The sequence below is a fragment of the Tachysurus vachellii genome, chromosome 14 (genome assembly GCF_030014155.1).
Source record: "Tachysurus vachellii isolate PV-2020 chromosome 14, HZAU_Pvac_v1, whole genome shotgun sequence".
NCBI classification, from domain to species: Eukaryota; Metazoa; Chordata; class Actinopteri; order Siluriformes; family Bagridae; genus Tachysurus; species Tachysurus vachellii.
Window position 1 is genome coordinate 14,269,809 of NC_083473.1, and position 18,643 is coordinate 14,288,451.

The 18,643-nt window shown below is 38.5% G+C and overlaps 2 protein-coding genes across 2 annotated transcripts; one reads left to right on the forward strand and one right to left on the reverse strand.

Annotated features, from left to right (window-relative positions):
- The first annotated feature begins 384 nt into the window (after positions 1 to 384).
- neil1 (nei-like DNA glycosylase 1) lies at positions 385 to 5,206 on the forward strand. Its single transcript, XM_060886515.1, has 9 exons — positions 385 to 1,077; positions 1,241 to 1,360; positions 1,811 to 1,919; positions 2,004 to 2,088; positions 4,085 to 4,206; positions 4,288 to 4,315; positions 4,464 to 4,525; positions 4,626 to 4,773; positions 4,859 to 5,206. Exons 1-9 carry the CDS (start codon positions 626 to 628, stop codon positions 4,957 to 4,959), a joined length of 1,227 nt encoding a protein of 408 aa, XP_060742498.1. The 5' UTR covers positions 385 to 625; the 3' UTR covers positions 4,960 to 5,206.
- Positions 5,207 to 5,358: 152 nt separating this feature from the next.
- Positions 5,359 to 15,658, reverse strand: man2c1 (mannosidase, alpha, class 2C, member 1). Its single transcript, XM_060886514.1, has 26 exons — positions 15,440 to 15,658; positions 15,072 to 15,197; positions 14,867 to 14,990; positions 14,716 to 14,786; positions 14,265 to 14,442; positions 13,941 to 14,130; positions 13,734 to 13,840; positions 13,179 to 13,289; positions 12,870 to 12,962; positions 12,588 to 12,704; positions 11,931 to 12,026; positions 11,696 to 11,841; positions 11,405 to 11,528; positions 11,169 to 11,290; positions 11,005 to 11,090; positions 10,680 to 10,841; positions 10,312 to 10,394; positions 10,125 to 10,219; positions 9,896 to 10,000; positions 9,639 to 9,795; positions 9,406 to 9,549; positions 9,187 to 9,296; positions 9,037 to 9,116; positions 6,014 to 6,156; positions 5,838 to 5,941; positions 5,359 to 5,574 (listed from the first exon to the last, which is right to left on the reverse strand). The coding sequence occupies exons 1-26, from the start codon at positions 15,538 to 15,540 to the stop codon at positions 5,466 to 5,468; spliced, it is 3,084 nt and encodes a 1,027-aa protein (XP_060742497.1). The 5' UTR covers positions 15,541 to 15,658; the 3' UTR covers positions 5,359 to 5,465.
- Between the last annotated feature and the right edge of the window lie 2,985 nt (positions 15,659 to 18,643).

The following is an 18,643-nucleotide window of genomic DNA, read 5'->3' on the forward strand; positions in this document are numbered from 1 at the left end:
GGGGGTTCGATTCCCGCCCCCGCCTTGTGTTTGTGGAGTTTTCATGTTCTCCCCGTGCCTCGGGAGTTTCCTCCGGGTACTCCGGTTTCCTCCCCCGGTCCAAAGACATGCATGGTAGGTTGATTGGCATCTCTGGAAAAATTGTCTGTAGTGAGTGAATGAGTGTGTGTGTGTGTGCCCTGCGATGGGTTGGCACTCCGTCCAGGGTGTATTCTGCCTTGATGCCCGATGACCCCTGAGACCCGAGAGTTCGGATAAGCGGGGTAGAAAATGAATGAATGAATGACTTATTGGTGTGCTGTTATAGAAGGATAGATAAATAAAGTTTGCAGGGTCTGACTTCTGATCCATGACCCTGTTCAACTACATCTCCCATCAACCCTCAGTTCCTGCTTCGAAAACATGGCGGTGTTTTGGAAAATAGCGTAAGTTCAGTTTTGCAGTGTGTAATAGACAAATATTTTTGCTGCTTTATGCCAACTACGACTGTTACAAAAATCGCACAGTTGTAATCGATTGAATCTTTTGTAAAGCCAAACGCTTCAAGCCGTTTACTTGGAGTTTCTTGTTATCGTTTAAGTTCGTCATTAGTGTACAGGTGATCTGAAATAACGTGCACGTCGCAATGCCCGAGGGTCCTGAGCTGTACTTGGCCAGTGTGTTTGTGAACACAGCATGTGCAGGTGTGTTGTTCACCGGCGCTGTGGAGAAGTCAGAGGTGAATAAAGGAGTCGAGGTGCAGTTCAGTAGCGATTCTTACCAAATCAGCGCCACGTCTAGAGGGAAAGAAGTGCGACTCACACTGACTCCGATCAAAACTGACACACGAAGGGAAAGCAGATCAGGACCGAATCAGTCGCCTATGGATGTGGTCTTCCGGTTTGGTATGTCTGGTTATTTCAGCTTCACGGCGAAATCAGAACTCCCAAAACATTCCCATCTGCGATTTTACACCAAGGAGGATCCTCAGAGAGTCCTGAGCTTCGTCGATGTCCGCAGGTTTGGCAGCTGGCAGCCTGATGGACACTGGCAGAAAGACCGAGGCCCATGTGTCATGTTGGAGTACAAGAGCTTCAGGTGGCTTCACATACGGTTAACATTTTGGTGACCTATTCTGCACTAATCTTATTTACATCCAGTTAAATGGCTATCATGGCTCTCAAGTCATTAGAGGGGTCTTTAAAAACAAGTGAAAAAGTTTAACACTATCTTTGCATCTGGTATCTTCTCTTTTTTTCAGGGAGAATGTTTTGTCCAATTTGGCAGACAAAGCATTTGACAGGCCAGTGTGTGAGGCTCTCTTAAATCAGAAGTACTTCAATGGAATTGGCAACTACCTTCGAGCAGAGATTATGTACAGGTTATATTTATATTGACATATTGCTAATTAGTTTTGATCCACAAATGCAATGAGATCTGTGCCATGAATATTGAATTTCCAGTTAATTCTAAATATAAATATCATATCTCAGATGCATCAGCAATATCATATAGCTCAGATTTCCCCCCACCTCCACCCCTGACTGCCCATACTCCCCCCCAACTCCACCCCTGACTGCCCATACTTCCCCCCGCCTCCACCCCTGACTGCCCATACTTCCCCCCCACCTCCACCCCTGACTGCCCATACTTCCCCCCCACCTCCACCCCTGACTGCCCATACTTAACTCCACCCCTTTCTGCTCCCCACCTCCACCCCTCCACCACTGACTGCCCCTAACTGTTCCCACTTCCACACCCCTCATTGCCCAAACCATGAAACATGCAATTTGTCTGTGAGAACACAGTGGCATTTTGACCTTTATTTCAGATTAAGGATTCCTCCCTTTGTGAAAGCAAGGACCGCATTGGAGGGACTGAAACCACACAATGAAAACACAATGAACGTTAAAGAGGAGCCCAGAACAGAGTCAGAAGAGGTGATGATGATAAAGGTCTTGGTTATGAATCAGTCATACTGTACATTAAATTACAATCATGGCTTTGTTCTTTTTCATGTTCAGAAAGCTGCTGTGGATGAGAAGAAATCTGAGAGTCAAGATCTTCTCTCTCTCTGTCACACTGTACCACTCGAAGTGGTTAATCTGGGTAAAAATATCCACCAATGAGTGTTATATTATTAAGGATATGTGTGGCAGTCTGGGAAAAACCTTCACATGTATCTCATTTTAGCAAGCGTTTTGTTTATAAGCCTCGTTTAAAACAACAGTAGTTGCCCAACATATACTAAACAGCAGTTTAAGGCTTCATTCCCCTGAATGGCATCCCAATTATTTTGCAGCCGACTTATGAAGAAACATTACTTTCTTATTTTAAAGAAAAATAAGTTTAGAATTGGAAATAAGGGATCACTGCTGATCACCATCGTCCAAAAAAAATGTAAACTCGCCTCATTGTCCTCTCTTAACCTCTCCTCAACTGATAAGACTAACATTAGTCTGCTCTGTTGGGTACGTTTGACTAAATTCCTGATTATTACTGTCTTGAGTGCATGAGGTCTTCTCTGTTTTGATGATGTGACAGTGCAGGTGCATTACAACAAATAGTACATTTGGTATCTTTTCACAAACTCAATTGATATATACCCAGGCATATACATCACTAGGGAATGTAATTATCCAAATCTTGATCAAATTGTAAATATGGGTTCATATTTAACTAGCAGGGCATTAGACATAGGCACACTAACCTAAATATAAACATTCCTAGGTTGTTTTGGTAATAGATACAGTGGTGTGAAAGAGTGTTTGCCCCTTCCTGATTTTTTATTTTTTTGCACGTTTGTCACACTTTAATGTTTCACATCATCAAACAAATTTAAATATTAGTCAAAGATAACACAAGTAAACACAACATGCAGTTTTTAAATGAAGGTTTTTATTATTAAGGAACAAATGAGAGAAAGTATTTGAGAGCTATCAGTCTGGAAAAGGTTATAAAGCCATTTCTAAAGCTTTGGGACTCCAGCAAACCAGAGTGAGATTTATTATCCACAGATGGCAAAAATATGGAACAGTAGTGAATCTTTCCAGGAGTGGCCAGCTGACCAAAATTACCCCAAGAGTGCAGCGACAACTCATCCAAGATGCCACAAAAGACCCCACAACAACATCCAATGATCGCAGGCCTCACTTGCCTCAGTTAAGGTCAGTGTTCATGACTCCACCTTAAGAAAGAGACTGGGCAAAAATGGCCTGCATGGCAGTTCCAAGACGAAAACCGCTGCTGAGCAAAAAGAACACACAGGCTCATTTCAGATTTGCCAGAAAACATCTTGATGATCCTCAAGACTTTTGGGGAAAATACTCTCTGGACAAAAGTTTTTGGAAGGTGTGTGTCCCAATACATCTGGCATAAAAGTAACAATGCATTTCAGAAAGAGAGCATCATACCAACATTAAAATATGGTGGTAGTGTGATGGTCTGGGGCTGTTTTGCTTCTTCAGGGCCTGGAAGACTTGCTGTGATAAATGGAACCATGAATTCTGCTGTCTACCATAAAATCCTGAAGGACAATGTGCGGCCATCTGTTCGTGACCGCAAGCTGAAGCGAACTTGGGATCTGCAGCAGGACAATGATCCAAAACACATCAGCAAGTCCTCTTCTGAATGGCTGAAGAAAAACAAAATGAAGACTTTGGAGTGGCCTAGTCAAAGTCCTGACCTGAATCCTATTGAGATGCTGTGGCATGACCTTAAAAAGGTGGTTCATGCTTGAAAACCCTCCAATGTGGCTGAAGTACAACAATTCTGCAAAGATGAGTGGACCAAAATTCCACAGCGCTGTAATAGACTCATTGCAAGTTATCGCAAATGCCTGATTGCAGTTCTTGCCTGATCAACCAGTTGTTAGGTTTAGGGAGCAAGCACTTTTTCACACAGGGCCATTTAGGTTTGGATTTTGTTTTCCCTTAATAATAAAAATGTATTTATTTATTTATTTTTTTAAGTGGATGCCTCAACGACATGACAGGTTTTTTTTTCAGACTACTTTACATAAATGACGCATTCTTAAAATTCAACTCAAAGAAATATTGATGTCTGGGAAATATTACAAGTTTTTTTATTTTTTATTTTTTTTTAGGTGGAAAAGGTTATGACCCACAAAAGAGAGATTACACAGAATTGGTTTCCTGGATGCAGTGTTACAGTGTTGAAGGGATGAATTCAGCAAGAGACCATAATGGAAGAACTATATGGTTTAAGGTGAGGAATGAATGGTAGTAACTACTCAGCTACAGAACAGCTAAATCTCTACTACATATTTTTTGTTTTCACACTTTTCAGGGTGTTCCTGGTCCAATGGCCCCTAAAGGTAATCTAAGATGTGTGAACTGTAATTGAATGTATAATTTCGCTTATTCATCACTTGATGTAGTTCTTGACAAGTCAATTCTATAATTAATATTATTATATAATATAAATTATATAATTATTATATAATTAATGCTGTTGGCTTTTAGCATCCAAATCTCAGAAAGCAAAAAGAAAAATAAAGAAAGGTGACAATACAGATACAAAGAAGGTGAGCTGCTGCCCTGTTTATTAACTGCAGTAATAATAGTGTAACTAATGAGGGTGAAACAGAAAAGAGTCCTAAAAGAAATCCTAGGGGCATTTCACAGGAAAAGCTTGAAAAGAAGGAAGCAGGGGCTGGAAAAAGGGTGAAGGATGTGGCTAACAAAAGGGGCAGTGCCAGACAGCAGAATGCTAGCAAGTCTGGACCAGAAGGAGATGATAACAGAAAAAGACCAAACACACGCAGTTCAACAGGTGACTGCCACCATTTTATGGTCATATGTTTCAGTTTGGTCATATCTGTACCACCATTTGTAATTAAATCACTGGTTCTTTGCAGGGCTACAACAAACCAAAGCTGAGACTACAAGAAGACAAAAAGCTAACACTAAAGCTAAGGCCACCAGAAAACCTCATAAGAAGAGCAGTAGAACTGCTTAGGAATGGCTTCCTAAAAATAAACATGTAATAAATTTAAAGCAATAATAAGAAAAAAAAGCACAACTGCTGGATCAACAGGCAGCTGTCTGTATGTATGGAAATACTACACTGTAGAAAGAAAATGAAACAAATTTAGCCATTTGGTTCACATCAGCTATTTCTTGAGATGGTAATTACCATTTTATATTAACACATTTATGTTTTTGTTTTTTTTTATGAAAATAAAAATAAAACAGTTAACCACTGAGCTACCACTTTCTTTGTGACAATACATGTTTAGTAGGCATATTTTATATTGTTTTCTTATTATATAAATCCTCATGTTCGAAATCTAATAAGTCAATGCATTTTGTGAACACGACAATTTATGTTTTACTACAACACAAAAACAACAAAATATTAACCATTTTGAATATCTTTTTTTTATTACTAAGTATTATTTAATCTTTCAAGAAATTACAAATAAATCATGGAATAAAAAGACTTGTAAACCTGACAGGTTTTGCTCAGTGTAGCTGTAACAGCAGTGAGACAATCTGAAACGGTTTAAAAGTGAGGGAGATCTCAGAGTCTGTGAGTGAAGCAGGACGACCAGGGCGCTCCAACAAGTCACAACTGGTCAAAAAAGAGCAGAAACATTTTAGTTGTAGTAACATCATAAAGCATAGGTCATTATATATTGTCATTACACATTATATCGGGGAGATTTTTATTACTTACCATTATCAAATTTAATAGAAAATTTGTAATGAAAATGTTTTTTTTTTTATTTAAAAGGCCCTAGTCAATAGCTACAGTAAAAGATGTTTTCAAGATGTTCTATTTTTAATATGATTCTGTACTGTACGGTAATATGATTCCCTTATACACAAACTTACTGCCAAGCCTCTTGCACTGGAAGGGAAGTAGACAGAACTGCAGTGACACTGCTTCCGAAAGACTCATACAGACGGACAACAAGGACGTTCTTCCTTCCCTCAGCCTGCGGATGATAGTAGTGGACTCAGCACTGACAGAATGGGGGGAAATAATTCAGACAAGCATGACTATCTACCTGTTTGATAGTTTCCAGGATGACCGCTGCTGAACTTATGCTGAATGCACTCCAGGGATTGCTAGTATTGACGTCAGGAATCAGACGAAGCGGAAAGTTAAGGTTGTAGGCGTGTTGTGTGACTGACGCATCCTGAAAAGAGCCTGAAAAGGTGTAATATCATGAGTTATGATTTTGGTAGAATCAGGGTTCCTACAGGTTTCTTCAAGTTAAATTCAAGTCTTTTTAAGACCTTTTTAAGACCATTTATATAAAAAATTAATACCTATTTCACGTCCCTACCAGCAAAGAAAAACAAAATCCTTGAACTTGTGTTCATTTATTTTTCAAATGTGGAATGGGTAAAAGATAAGCCAAGCAGTGTGAAAAATAAAAACATTTCAGTAGGCCACAAGAAAGTTTGCCGAACAATGTTAAGTTGTTTTTTAACATGAGCTAGCTACTTATTCCATACTGGGAATATGGGGAACTGAGAGACCACTGAACAATAAACATCGAAAATCAAAACTCAACAATAAATTAAATTAAATTAAGAAACACAGTCAACTCCATAGCTCTTCACTCAGGGCAGCAATGTCTTTATCAAGGACAGCCAGTTCCGTCAACTTCTCCTTAAGGCCTCTCCGCAAGAGGTTGGACCTGGCGATCAGGTCAGCGTTGGTGTGGACCCAAAAGCTGTGCGCAGATCCACTCTAGTTGCGGCCATAGCTGGAGGGTCTGCAGCGCTAGCAGCAAGCTGGCTAACATTAGCTCCTGTTGCCACTTCAGGCACATTAGCAGATAGCTGGCTAACAGATGGTTGAAACATGCAGGCGATGGAAGGAGTTTGTTTTTGTCCATTGAGAGCGTTAATATGCTTGAACGACTTGGCATAAGACTCTAATGCCTTCATTCCCATTGTACCTAGCTGAATCCTTTATTTGCATATGGGGCAAAACGCCTCAAAAACGTTGTTGTCCACTGGTTTTAACCAATGACGAAAAGAGTTTTTATCCAGCCACGCTTCATTAAATTTACATTTCCCCATAACCTCAGAATGAAATTGGTAGCTAGCTAACGTAAAAAACAAACTTTAAAAATATAACTGCGTGCGTCAATCTAGTGTTAATTTCGTCACCTATTTTTAATTTAGTCTTAGTCTTGTGCCAAATGTCCTTGTTAGTTTTAGTCATATTTAGTCATTCACATATCTTTTTTTGTTAGTCAAGTTTTAGTCGACTAAAAGTCCCGTCATTTTAGTCTAGTTTTAGTCAAAAGAAAACTCAAGGTATCTTAGTCAAGTTTTAGTCGACTAAAAGTCTTTTAATTTTAGTCTAGTTTTAGTCAAAAAATTGTAGCTTGACCACATCTGGAATCTACTGTAAGAATAAATACAACGAGGCCTCATTAAATGCAATAATATCAGGAACACAAGTGTTATAGTGGAAATAAATAACTTAATGAAAAGCCTAAGATTAAAACTGTAGTTCAGTGTGTGTATATATATATATATATATATAAAAATTACCAACTTAATGCAAGTTATACATGGTATTGCACACACCATTATTGATGATATTTGGAGCAATATTACATGTAATTGTTAAACTTGATTCCCTTACATATACATTTGCTTTTAAGCCTAATTATTCATTATGATTATGATGTGATTGTGACAGGGGCGTGGGAAGAGGTTTCAGGTTGGGGGTGCTGTTTTTTCTGTCACTTTTGAATAAGAAACAATATCAAGGCTATAAAACATGTCAAAACTCCGCGAATCACAAAAGTATCAGTGAGAAGTTGAGAACACTCGTTTAAACAGTGCATACACTCGAACTTGACTGCACATCACATTTTTTACTTTAATGATACTGCTTTTAATTGTAATGCAAATACCGGTCATCGGGACATAAGCTGTCATGTACAATAAAAGAGCTGCGCAGTGACAGGAAATATAATTTAACACAAAAAGCCTGACTAGACGGTGGACTTGCGCTCAGGAGTTTTTATTTATTTATTTATTTATTTATTTATTTATTTGAGCGGCGTGTGGACGAATTCTTTCTACACACACACTATTTTATTTCTTGATAACAGACCGCTGCGAACTATAACACAGTTGCCATGAAAAACAGAGCGTTGCCATGGACACACAGGATTCTAACCGTAGAGACGGAGCGCACTATTTTCTTTAGCGGAAACAATACAATTGTTTTTAAATCAATAAACTCCTTTTTAAAATCATCATTCTGTGTCAAATTATTGATTTATTTGGTAGGTAACAATATAATAAGCGGGATCTGCTTCACGGACCTGTAACTTGAGCAACAGCGAAGCCGCGAACTCGTGCTGAATATTTTAAAGGCGTAACAGCTGATGAAAAAGCAGAAACGATTGTAGACGAAAATGAAGAGAGATTTTATTTCTGATCTTAATTTTTATTTTACACAAAACATTTTCGTCTCGTCTTTTTTCGTCAACAATAATGCATGTTAATTTAGTCTTAGTGTTTTTGGACAGTGGTGCAGTCTTGTCATCGTCTCGTCTTAGTCATGAAAAAAAAAGGTAGTTAACGAACATATTTCGTCTCGTCTCGTCTGACGAAATGAACACTACGTCAGTCAACCTTTCCTGTGGAATGCTGAGATTTTCATTGATTTCTCACGCTTCTCCTTTGCTTGTTGTGTTGTGTCTATGGCTGTGGTGTCGTAGCGCGTGACCTTCCTTTACTGAAGGCATCGCGTGTTCGCAGTATTTTGTACGGTGACCCGGGGCTTCGTTGCGTTCTCAATTATTGGTTCCGCCACTCTTTTATACTACGTCATTTAATCAAAATAATCGACAAATGAAACTTTTGAGGAAAATTACAATATGGAGAAGTTACATACAGACCCAAACATCAAAATTCAAGACTTTTTAAAGACTTTTTAAGGTATTATTTCCAAATTAATAAATTCAATGCTTTTAAGACTTTTTAAGACCCCGCGGGAACCCTGTAGAATTATTTATAATTTTTAATGATTAGAGAATCTGTATGAACCTACCTTTGTGTGGCATGATTGCGTATGTAAACTGATGATGCCCCATATCTGCATTGGCATCAGGAGCTTTTGATGCTCGCAGTCTGAAGGGAGAGAAGAGGTTTAAACGAGTCTTTTAAAACAACACAAACCTTTTTAAGTAAGCGAACTTACAATGATAACGTCATGACATTCTGGTGAACAGAGTGCCCATATTTGCAGTCATTTAGAAGAGCCACTCCAAAGCCATGTTCTGAGAGATCAGTCCATTTATGGCCCCACACCTAGAAGTACGAATGAAAGAAAAATCATGTACGGAATTTAATAGGTTTGAAAATATGCTCCACATGCTTAATGGCAGTTGCACATTCTAACAATAACTGTACTCCACACCTCAAAGCGAGCCCAGTCCCAGGAAGTGTTTCTGTGTGTAGGTCTCTGCAGGTGACCAAACTGAATCTCGTAGGTGGCATTAGAACTGCGAACCTGCACAGGAAACTCCACCTTGAGGAATTTATGTGCCTCTGCCCAATCCACCTGAAAAACATTTCTCAACACTAAGCATGTGCATGTTGGAATCAAAATATTTGCAATCAATAATAATGAGACTTCTTCTCCTAAATCACCTTTGTGTTAAACTTGATGTAGGGAGAGTTGGCATCCAGTATGACTTCCTGAGTAATGGTACTCTGCCCACTAATGCACAGGGAGAAGGTCACGCTTCCTCGCAAACCTCCAGAGCTCAGCACTTCAGCAGAACGTTTCAAATCCACTACTGGCTTCCTACAAACATCACGTTACAGGGCTGACTGTACAAATTTTTTAACAAGACTGTTAGACCTTACACTGATAATTAGAGCTGATGATATGTGCTTAAAATGACCTGGTCTGAAGATGGTAGTCCATCACATCCCATGCATCCCAGTATAAAGGAATGTCATCAAACAACACAAACTGATTTCCAAAACAGCCCTCAGAAATGGACTCTCTATAATCAAAGGACAGAATACGTAAATGATTTAAAAACATTTTTAGAATTTTTTAAAACAAAATTAAAAATAATTATTGTGCAGTTGCTTTAATCACAGAGCTTATACTTAGTATGATCTCACCTGTTTGTCTGCACGTGAAGCAGGGATATCAAACGGCCCGTTTTATCCAAGACGGCCTTCAAAATTCCGTTCTCCATTCTGACATTACCATCAGGCTGTAATTAAGATAGAGTCATGAATCAAAGCAATGTTGTGTGGGGGTTTAAACAATTTTCTGTAATGAAAAATGTCCTCCAGAACACAATACCTGCACTGTTACAGAAACTACAGTCGCAGGCTCAGAAGACTCTGTGAGCGGAGCTACTCCCACGCTAGGTGCTTTCACTAGGACTGAGGAAAACAGGTGCAGAACAGACAAGCTTTATTATTCCTGCCTTCTATCATTTTAAGTGAATGGAAAATTTGAGTCTATAGTGATTATCATAATGTGGAAAGATGCCTTTTATCTAAAGGCCAGAAGCCAGGCACATTTTATGGTCACTGGTTTAAACTATTAGAACAGCAGGAAGGAAGGTAAAAGTCAATCAAGCAGAAGAACATGACAAAGACTGTCTGGCTGGAAGCAGAATTTGCTGACAATGTTTCCGAAGGTGAAAACACTACAGGTTTGAGTACCGAGCTTTCCCTGAGTGCCCTCTCCTGGCAGTTCTATGACTTCAGTGCGCTCCCAAGAGAGTGTGTTGAGAACAGCTGTCCTGGAGCCTGCTCCTATCTGCGGACTAGATCTTAGCTCATCACAGGCAGAAAGCAGGAGTCTGGAGCCAGTCTTTTGAATTTCTTGAAATAAAAAAAAAATGTAAAAAAATTTTGGTTGTAATAACAAATTAACCAATAGTCACATCAAATTACTAAGCAATGTTAAAAGGGCAAATACGTTACAATAAAGTAAAGTATAAAGTACTTATGTGGGTAGATTTACAGGTTTTACAGATTTTATTACCATCATAATATTTTAGTGCATCTTCTACCACCATCTCAATGCAGCTGCCAGGAATGACATCGTGAAACTGGTTGAGCAGAAGAAGTCTACATGGAAATCAGAAGACAATAAATTCAGTAACTTAATGAATCCAGTTCACACAATTTCATCTGTCAAGGACTTACCTCCATAAGTTTTGGAGCTCTTTTGCTGGGTATATGAAACTTGGGCTTGTACACATTGCCAAGCAGCTGGCCACCTCAGTGTCATGCAGTAAGGCCTCACACCGGCGATTCCCTAGCTTTAGCTGTGCCACAAACATGCACTGTATTCACCTTACTGTAGGTCACAAGGAAGAGAACATCTGTCTACCTAGGAGGTAAAATTTAGTGTTCTTCTGACAGATGGCCACATACTGTACCTTTGCCTGAGTAGTGTACGTGCCATTGTGCAGCTCTAGAAAGAGCTCACCAGACCAGGTACACAAGAGGCCAGAGTCAGCCTGAAGCTCAGAGAAGAGACGATCTGGACTCGACATTTGAACCCTGATGAACCAAACATTCAGATATTGTTTATCAGTGCTCATTTTTACAGTGCTCATTCTTATATTAATATACAGAAAACACTCGTCAGTTATGTCATTTTGCCATAATTAGGCTATAGGAAGCAGGATGTCTTGTTTTTCACTGGAACTCATGGAGCAGGAAATTACCTGGGAAGACCATCTGAATCCTGTACACGGTGTAAGCGGTCCAGCATGACCTGTGTAGGTCCGCCGCCTCCATCACCAAACCCAAACAGCACTGCACTGTGATTTGCTCGCCCTTTGTCTTTGTTGTTCTTGACAGTGTTGAATAGCTGTGAAACATAGTGAGATGAGTGAATCAAACTCATTCTCATTCTAGTGAGAGCCATTATCAATAGATTTATGGTAAACGTTCACTCACATCTACAACTTTTCCCTCCATCCCATAGGAGTTCCCAGGTGGAAAGTGAGTTAACACTTGTGATCCATCAATGCCCTCCCAAAAGAAAGTGTTGTGCTGATAGAAAGTGAGTTTAATGATGCATCAATGTTATGATCAAGATTGAAAGCGATAATTGTGCCATTGTGGACTCAAATACACTTGATCAAGGATTGAAAGGTTTGTGGACACCTGACCATCACACCTGCAGGTCATCCTTCTATTGTCTATTATCTATTTATTGTCACAAAGTTTAAAGCATGCTTGTATTTGTTGACTTTGTATGCTGTAGCTTTACAATTTCCCTTCACTGGAACTAAGAGACATGAACCTGTTCCAGTATAACAATGCTCCTGTGCACAAATGCCCAAAAACATGGTGAGCCTAGGGTGGTGTGGAAGACTGGACACCTGAGGGATAAACTGTAGTGCTCTCTGCTCCTTGCCTAACTACTGCAATAAGCAATGGTCGTGTTCCATAATCTAGTGAGAAGCCTTTCCACACAAGTGGAGGTAACAACAAAGAATGGAGAAAATCTGGAATGGGCTGTTAAAAATACACATAAGTGTGCAATGGTCAGTTGTCCAAAAAAATGTTTGGCCAGATAGTATATGAACATCCGTAACTTTCGATACTTACTGGAAATGTGTTGACGAGATTCCAGCTTAACTTCTGAGTGAGAAAGTGAGAGATACCACAGCTTTGCATTATCTGAGGGATTTGTGCAGAGTAGCCAAATGTATCAGGTAACCAGAACTGTGGGGAAATAACAGTACAGAGACTTGAAGATAGCACCCTCTGATTTTTCCAAGAGAGAGCAGTAAGGATTCATCATGAAAGTGTCTTTAAGACAAAGGAATGATATAAAATGGCAATTAATAATAATGATAATTAATAAACGGTTTGTTGTTCTAAACTTACCTCTTTGCAGTATTGTCCAAATTCTGCTTTGAAAAAGTTCTGTCCTTCTAGAAATTGCCTGACCATAGACTCACCAGAAGGCAAGTTGCCATCCTGTTTAATAAAAACACACTGCATAAGATTCCATTTTAAGCAACATCAGTCTGTAATTGTAATAAAAAGCATACCACAGCTCTTTTGAAGTCTTGTACCAGATTTGATGGAGAACAATGAATAATTATGCATGTTTAGGATTTTTATTTTTCATTTTATTAACGCTTCTGTGTTGCATAACTGAAGAAATTTAAATGAATAAAGTTAAATCATCACCATCTCCACCCAGGTGCCTCCAACTGGAATAAACTGTCCTTTCTGCACAAAGTTCTGGATCTGGGAGAAAAGGCCTGGGTACCAGTTCTTCACCCAATGAAACTGCTGTGCCTGAAAGAAAAGTATGGATTAACGGGTTCTCCAGCTTTAGTCTGTGCCTTTGAGAGAACATCACTGACCTCTATTTAAGGAATAGTAAAATAAATAAGCTTTTACAAAGTATTTACTTTAGATTCACTGACAAAAATTTATCTCATCTGCCAACAGCAGTTGCCTGATAATACAGTATCAGTAGGGTGTATGAATGTGGATGAAAGTAATTTGGCATAAATTTCGACTGACTGACTGCGGCTGGGTGTCTTAAAATCGCATTTTATTCAAATTAAATTTGTGCATCTCCTGACTTAGGTGCTTCAATAAAGAATAAAGAATAATTTAGGAATTTAATTACTGAGTGTGTATACTGCATATTTAGCTGAACTGTATACATGTATATTATGGAACTGTAACTTTTGAAGTTATGTAAGTTGTAAAGCAGAGGAGATATTTATTTACCTGGGAGCAAGTAAAGATAAACTCTGGGTTCTTCTCCATCAAGCGAACTGTTGTGACCCAGCTGCGTGCACATTTCCTGATGGTCTCTTCATATGGCCACAGCCAGGCTGAGGGGAAAAAAAAACACCATCAGCATCAAAAGAAAACCTTAGTCCTCTTCTCTAACTAGCATCAACACTTAAGGATCAATGAAGTAAAGTTTAAAACCTGTGTCAATGTGACAGTGGCCCATGGCATGTACAATGTGTTGGCTTTGTCCATTCTTCTGACTGAAGAATTTTTGTGCCAGGTTGCGGGCTGAAGAGAAGGTGCTAGGATTGTTTGGGTCACACAGATTTACCATCTCATTCGCTGTAAACAAAGCTTGATATCCACGTTGGTCTCCTTCACCTAGCACCTGATTTAAAGTAAAAACAGAAGGAAGAATATAAGCCAAACATTGGACTTATGTTTATATATACTTATGGAGATATATATATATGAAAAGTAAATTTAAAAATCTTGACATGGCATTTGTAGACTTTTTCTTACCTTAACAATGTCCACAAGCATCTCAAAGTCAGTGAGAAGCTCCTGCACATCTTTATTAAAAACTACAAGCTCAGCCTTATGAAGAGTGTACTTCCTGTTCAGGTCTGGGGCAGCTATCATGGAACCGTTTCCAGCACCGAATAATCCATTACACGCTAATTCTACATACAGGGTCATGCTGTAACACATTCATCAAAAATCAGACTCATGAGGGCAAGAGTAGGGGGAAGAAACCGTTATTAGTGTGTCTGCTATCTAGGCTGATAGATTGAAAGTGACAAGAGCAAGCCAAAAATGTAGGATAGAAAGAGTGGTAATGCAAGCAGGCAGTTTCCAATTCATGCTTCCAAAACTTTCATTTCCTAAACTCCTATCACTTCTTGATATTTCTTTATCAGTTTGCTCTTTCCAAACAACTATTTAAGGATCTACTAACATGATTATAACTCACCTGTGGGGTTCATTCTGGTTCAAGCACTCAGTCAGGATGTAGCTCGTCTTTTCACCTTCTTTGGTCAAACCCTAACAAAAGTTGAATGTACGAATAATCAGAGTAACGACTGCGCATGTTGCTAGTCATAGTTTATTGCACATTCATTTACCTGGACCGGCCCTTGGTCTCGCCAAACCATTCCTTCTCCATCACTCTCCCATCTCAGATGGACCTCCTTCCCTTTCCACTCCTTTGGAATTTTTAAGACAACTTTGAACCAGCAAGTCCACCACCTGCCATCATAATGAGTACTGTTTTATAGTTTCTCTCATTTTCGTGCTATAATAAAACAATTTGTGGGGGTTTAAACTTACGTGGGACCAAATGCATCACCAATATTGCAAGGCTGAAAGTTTTGCAGAACTGCCTCTGAGTATGAGATGCGTTTTGGAGTCTGAAACACTGAGAGAGACTCAAGTGCACAGATTTCTCCATAAAGTCTGAAAGGAACGTAATAAACTTTTATGGGTGTAAAGGGCAAAGTCTCACAGACGACACTTAATACTATTGGCGCAAATGTTTACAAATATATCCAGATAACGTTTTTTTTATGTTATTTATTTTATAAGTTTTAATTTGTGACTTTGCTCTTATTCAGCTGTTATTATACTGCTGTTATTCAGCATCCTGGGACCACAAACACAGCAGACAAAACAAAACTAGACATAACAATGATCCGTACTTTCCCCTGAGATTGCAGTCGGTAAAATACACATCAGAAATAAACTTTTCTGCGCGCTCCAGAAGAGTCCGTCTGTTCTTAAGTACAGGCAGGTGAAACATGATTAAAATACAAATCACTGAACAGGTCCAATGCGACGCTTAACAAATCCAAGATAAATAAACCTGTGACAGATCTACAAATCAAAATCAGAGACCTGAGACTCAGAACCTTGGCAGTCAATGATTAACAGATTAGACATGTACGGAATCCTGGAGGAGCCAATTTTCTGTTTCGATTTTTTTTTTTTTTTCCTTTTTTTGCAGTATGACATGTGCGGTTTAGGTTACTAATGTGACTAATGAGACTCTGACACTTTATTATGAGGTGATGAATTCCAAGGTTTGTTTGTTTGTTTGTTTAATATTAAAAACGAAGAATTAAAATAAAGAACCGAGGAGCCAACGTCATCATATCGCGACTGGACATTTCAAAATAAAAGCACGGAGCAGCAGATGAGCCAAGTAACATGCTGTCGTGAAATTTAACTTCTTAGACACGTGGGCATACAAATGATGAATTCCACATAAACTTATTATATGCTTTTTCAAATCTTCTTCAAGAAAAGTCACACATTTTTAGTGTTTTTTAGACTCGAAAGCGAGCTAATTATCACATATCTGGCCATGTTTTAAGGTGGCAGTGTTGAGTATGTTATTTATTATTATTATTATTATTATTATTATTATTATTATTATTATTATTATTATTATTATTATTGCACACAGCTGGCACAGAACTCTTGGATATTGCAGTACCTCATTTTGGTCACTATAATTTTAGCATAAATTATGACAAATTTTTCTCATGTTTCAAAACTTTTGCATTTTCTCTACTTGGTGTATATTTCTCACCCTCTCAATGTCTAGATAGAACTGGCGATGAAATGGTGGTTGCCCTATTACCAACTCAACAACTTAAATCAATTTAATTGTTAATTTTGTATTTGCAAGCCTCATTTTGAGGGTAATGGTTTGGTCCAGATTTGTAGGACGAGAGTAATTGTGGAGCAGAGACAAGTAAAGTAGAGTCAGGAATTTTGACTCAGAAGTACATGATATAAAACACGCGAAGAGCCGATTTTAAGTTGGCAGTCTGCCAGAGTGATGTACATGAGAGCAGGACAGCATTTCATTAGCCTAACCCATGTTCAGTGATTCATACCAACTTGACACCAGTGTGTTATGATGCTCTTGTTGAGGTCTAAGAATATGACATGATGTCTTGCTCTAAATTGATATTATATATGTCCTGTGACATGCATGACTGATATTTATGTACTTGTTTCTCTCCTTTACAAGTTGCCACAGGATTACAGGTAATGTCTGCAGCATGTAAGGACTGTTTTCATGTGGCTTGTTTTTCCAGATTAGAAAATCATCATCATCTCATTCACTGCTTAGAAAAACATCATCTCATTCACTGCTTCATGCTAATGGAGTGGCTGAAAATGTGTGGAATAGAAAATTAGTTCCTCAGTCCTTCAGTATGATAGTTTTTTTTTTTAAAAGGTGTAGTGAAATTATAAGCATATTCACTGAAACAGTTTAATAACCACCATATATTTAAACCTAATATCATATAGTGCAAGGCAAATTCAACCATTATGGAAATAAACATACATTTTAGTACACTCAGAGCAATGAATTTATAATGCTGGTAAAGTTATTTTCACACACAAAATAAACATACCGTCAGTCAAATCCGTAACTTTCATATTGCACAAATGTTCAAGAATTCACATATAACTTAATCTTTGGATTTGAAGGATTTAAATGATGGGAAGGAGTGCTGAATTTTGAAAAGTGGGTTAACACAGATGATCTCTGCATCAAATTTGCATCAAATCTGCATCAAAATCATATGGCAAGCCTGTCAGTGCAACACAATATGTATTTACAGTAGTTTATATAATTCATTTTGACTTGACACGGTATGGTAATATAAACTATGTAAAGTGTCATGAATTTAGTATTTAAATAACTTTTAACAACACAAAATACGAGTAAACATATAAACCACGGGATCAACTGTAGAAATAACTGCAGTAATATCTTTTCAGATTTGTAGTCTGTATTGTTTCTTTCCCATGAAAGACATGACCAACTCTCACTTATTGCACTGGAGGTGCAGATCAATGGGAGTGCATGGGAGTTGTCTTGTGATTAGTTGGGGAGATTGAGGTCAAAGGTGAACCCACGTGCAGCCTAAGAAACAATGAGGCATTTCTGTGCCACGTTCAGTGGGAATGAATTGTGCTCTATTTGCATGAAGCATAGTGCCCTTTCATTACTCTAATCGACAGAGCTGCACAATGCTAAACACAGGGTGGAACTGACCTAACTACCCGTCTCACGCCACCTCAGATTAACAGTGAACCACAATGTACTCGGTCAGTGGCTGGGCTTTTCCACTACTTGGATGGACGGGGAGACAAGTGTTATGGTTTGGGGGAACTACACACAGATGAAGGACAAAGCAGTCTGAGGTCATTTATGTCAGCATTTGACCTCCATCGTCTGCTGGACAAGAACTCTTTTTTTATGTATGTGATTGGATAACAAATGCAGGAAATGAGAAGGAAAACTCCTTTAACCCGATAATTATACTTATGCTATATTGTGTGAAACATTTGCTATTGTCTCCTTACTCAGAATTATGGTCGCCTTTTGGGTTTCGGAAGCATTGTTCAAAAATAAATCAAAGGGAGAATTCCATGTTGGAATGTGGATAGAAGAAAACTTGACCAAGGCGAGAGCAAACCATGCACACTTAGGCATGTCATCTATATACAGTATACATATACAAATGTAGCCCATTAAATCAAGATCAGAGAAACAAATATAAAGGATTTATGTTCTTTCCAGAGATTTGGTTTTGTGTATACTTTTCAAAGGTTTAACTTGGAAGATACTTCACTGCTCAGGTCTTCAGATGTGGTGTAGGAAATATTGAATTACATGCCTGTGCTCTTCTCTTTTTCTTCAGATGGATTGCATCCACTGGCTTTTATGTTCCCCATGTCAGCCTTTGACCTGAAGAAACATTTACATGCATAAATTTAACATTGTCGTGCACTCCACTTGTTAAAGCCATAATTTGTAAGTGATCTCTCATTTATACCTTCTAGCCAGATTTTTTTTAAATAAAAAAAAAAACAACTGA

What these genes read in the sequence shown, in the direction of transcription:
- man2c1 (XM_060886514.1), bottom strand. Translation starts at nt 15,540, where the DNA reads ATGTTTCACCTGCCTGTACTTAAGAACAGACGGACTCTTCTGGAGCGC. An exon ending in AACCAGAATGAACCCCACAG is followed by an intron (nt 14,443 to 14,715) that starts GTGAGTTATAAT and finishes AATGTGTTACAG; the next exon opens with CATGACCCTGTATGTAGAAT. An exon ending in GAGCTCCAAAACTTATGGAG is followed by an intron (nt 11,091 to 11,168) that starts GTAAGTCCTTGA and finishes ATTTCCATGTAG; the next exon opens with ACTTCTTCTGCTCAACCAGT.
- neil1 (XM_060886515.1), top strand. Translation starts at nt 626, where the DNA reads ATGCCCGAGGGTCCTGAGCTGTACTTGGCCAGTGTGTTTGTGAACACA. An exon ending in CGAGCAGAGATTATGTACAG is followed by an intron (nt 1,361 to 1,810) that starts GTTATATTTATA and finishes CCTTTATTTCAG; the next exon opens with ATTAAGGATTCCTCCCTTTG. An exon ending in GAAGAACTATATGGTTTAAG is followed by an intron (nt 4,207 to 4,287) that starts GTGAGGAATGAA and finishes CACACTTTTCAG; the next exon opens with GGTGTTCCTGGTCCAATGGC.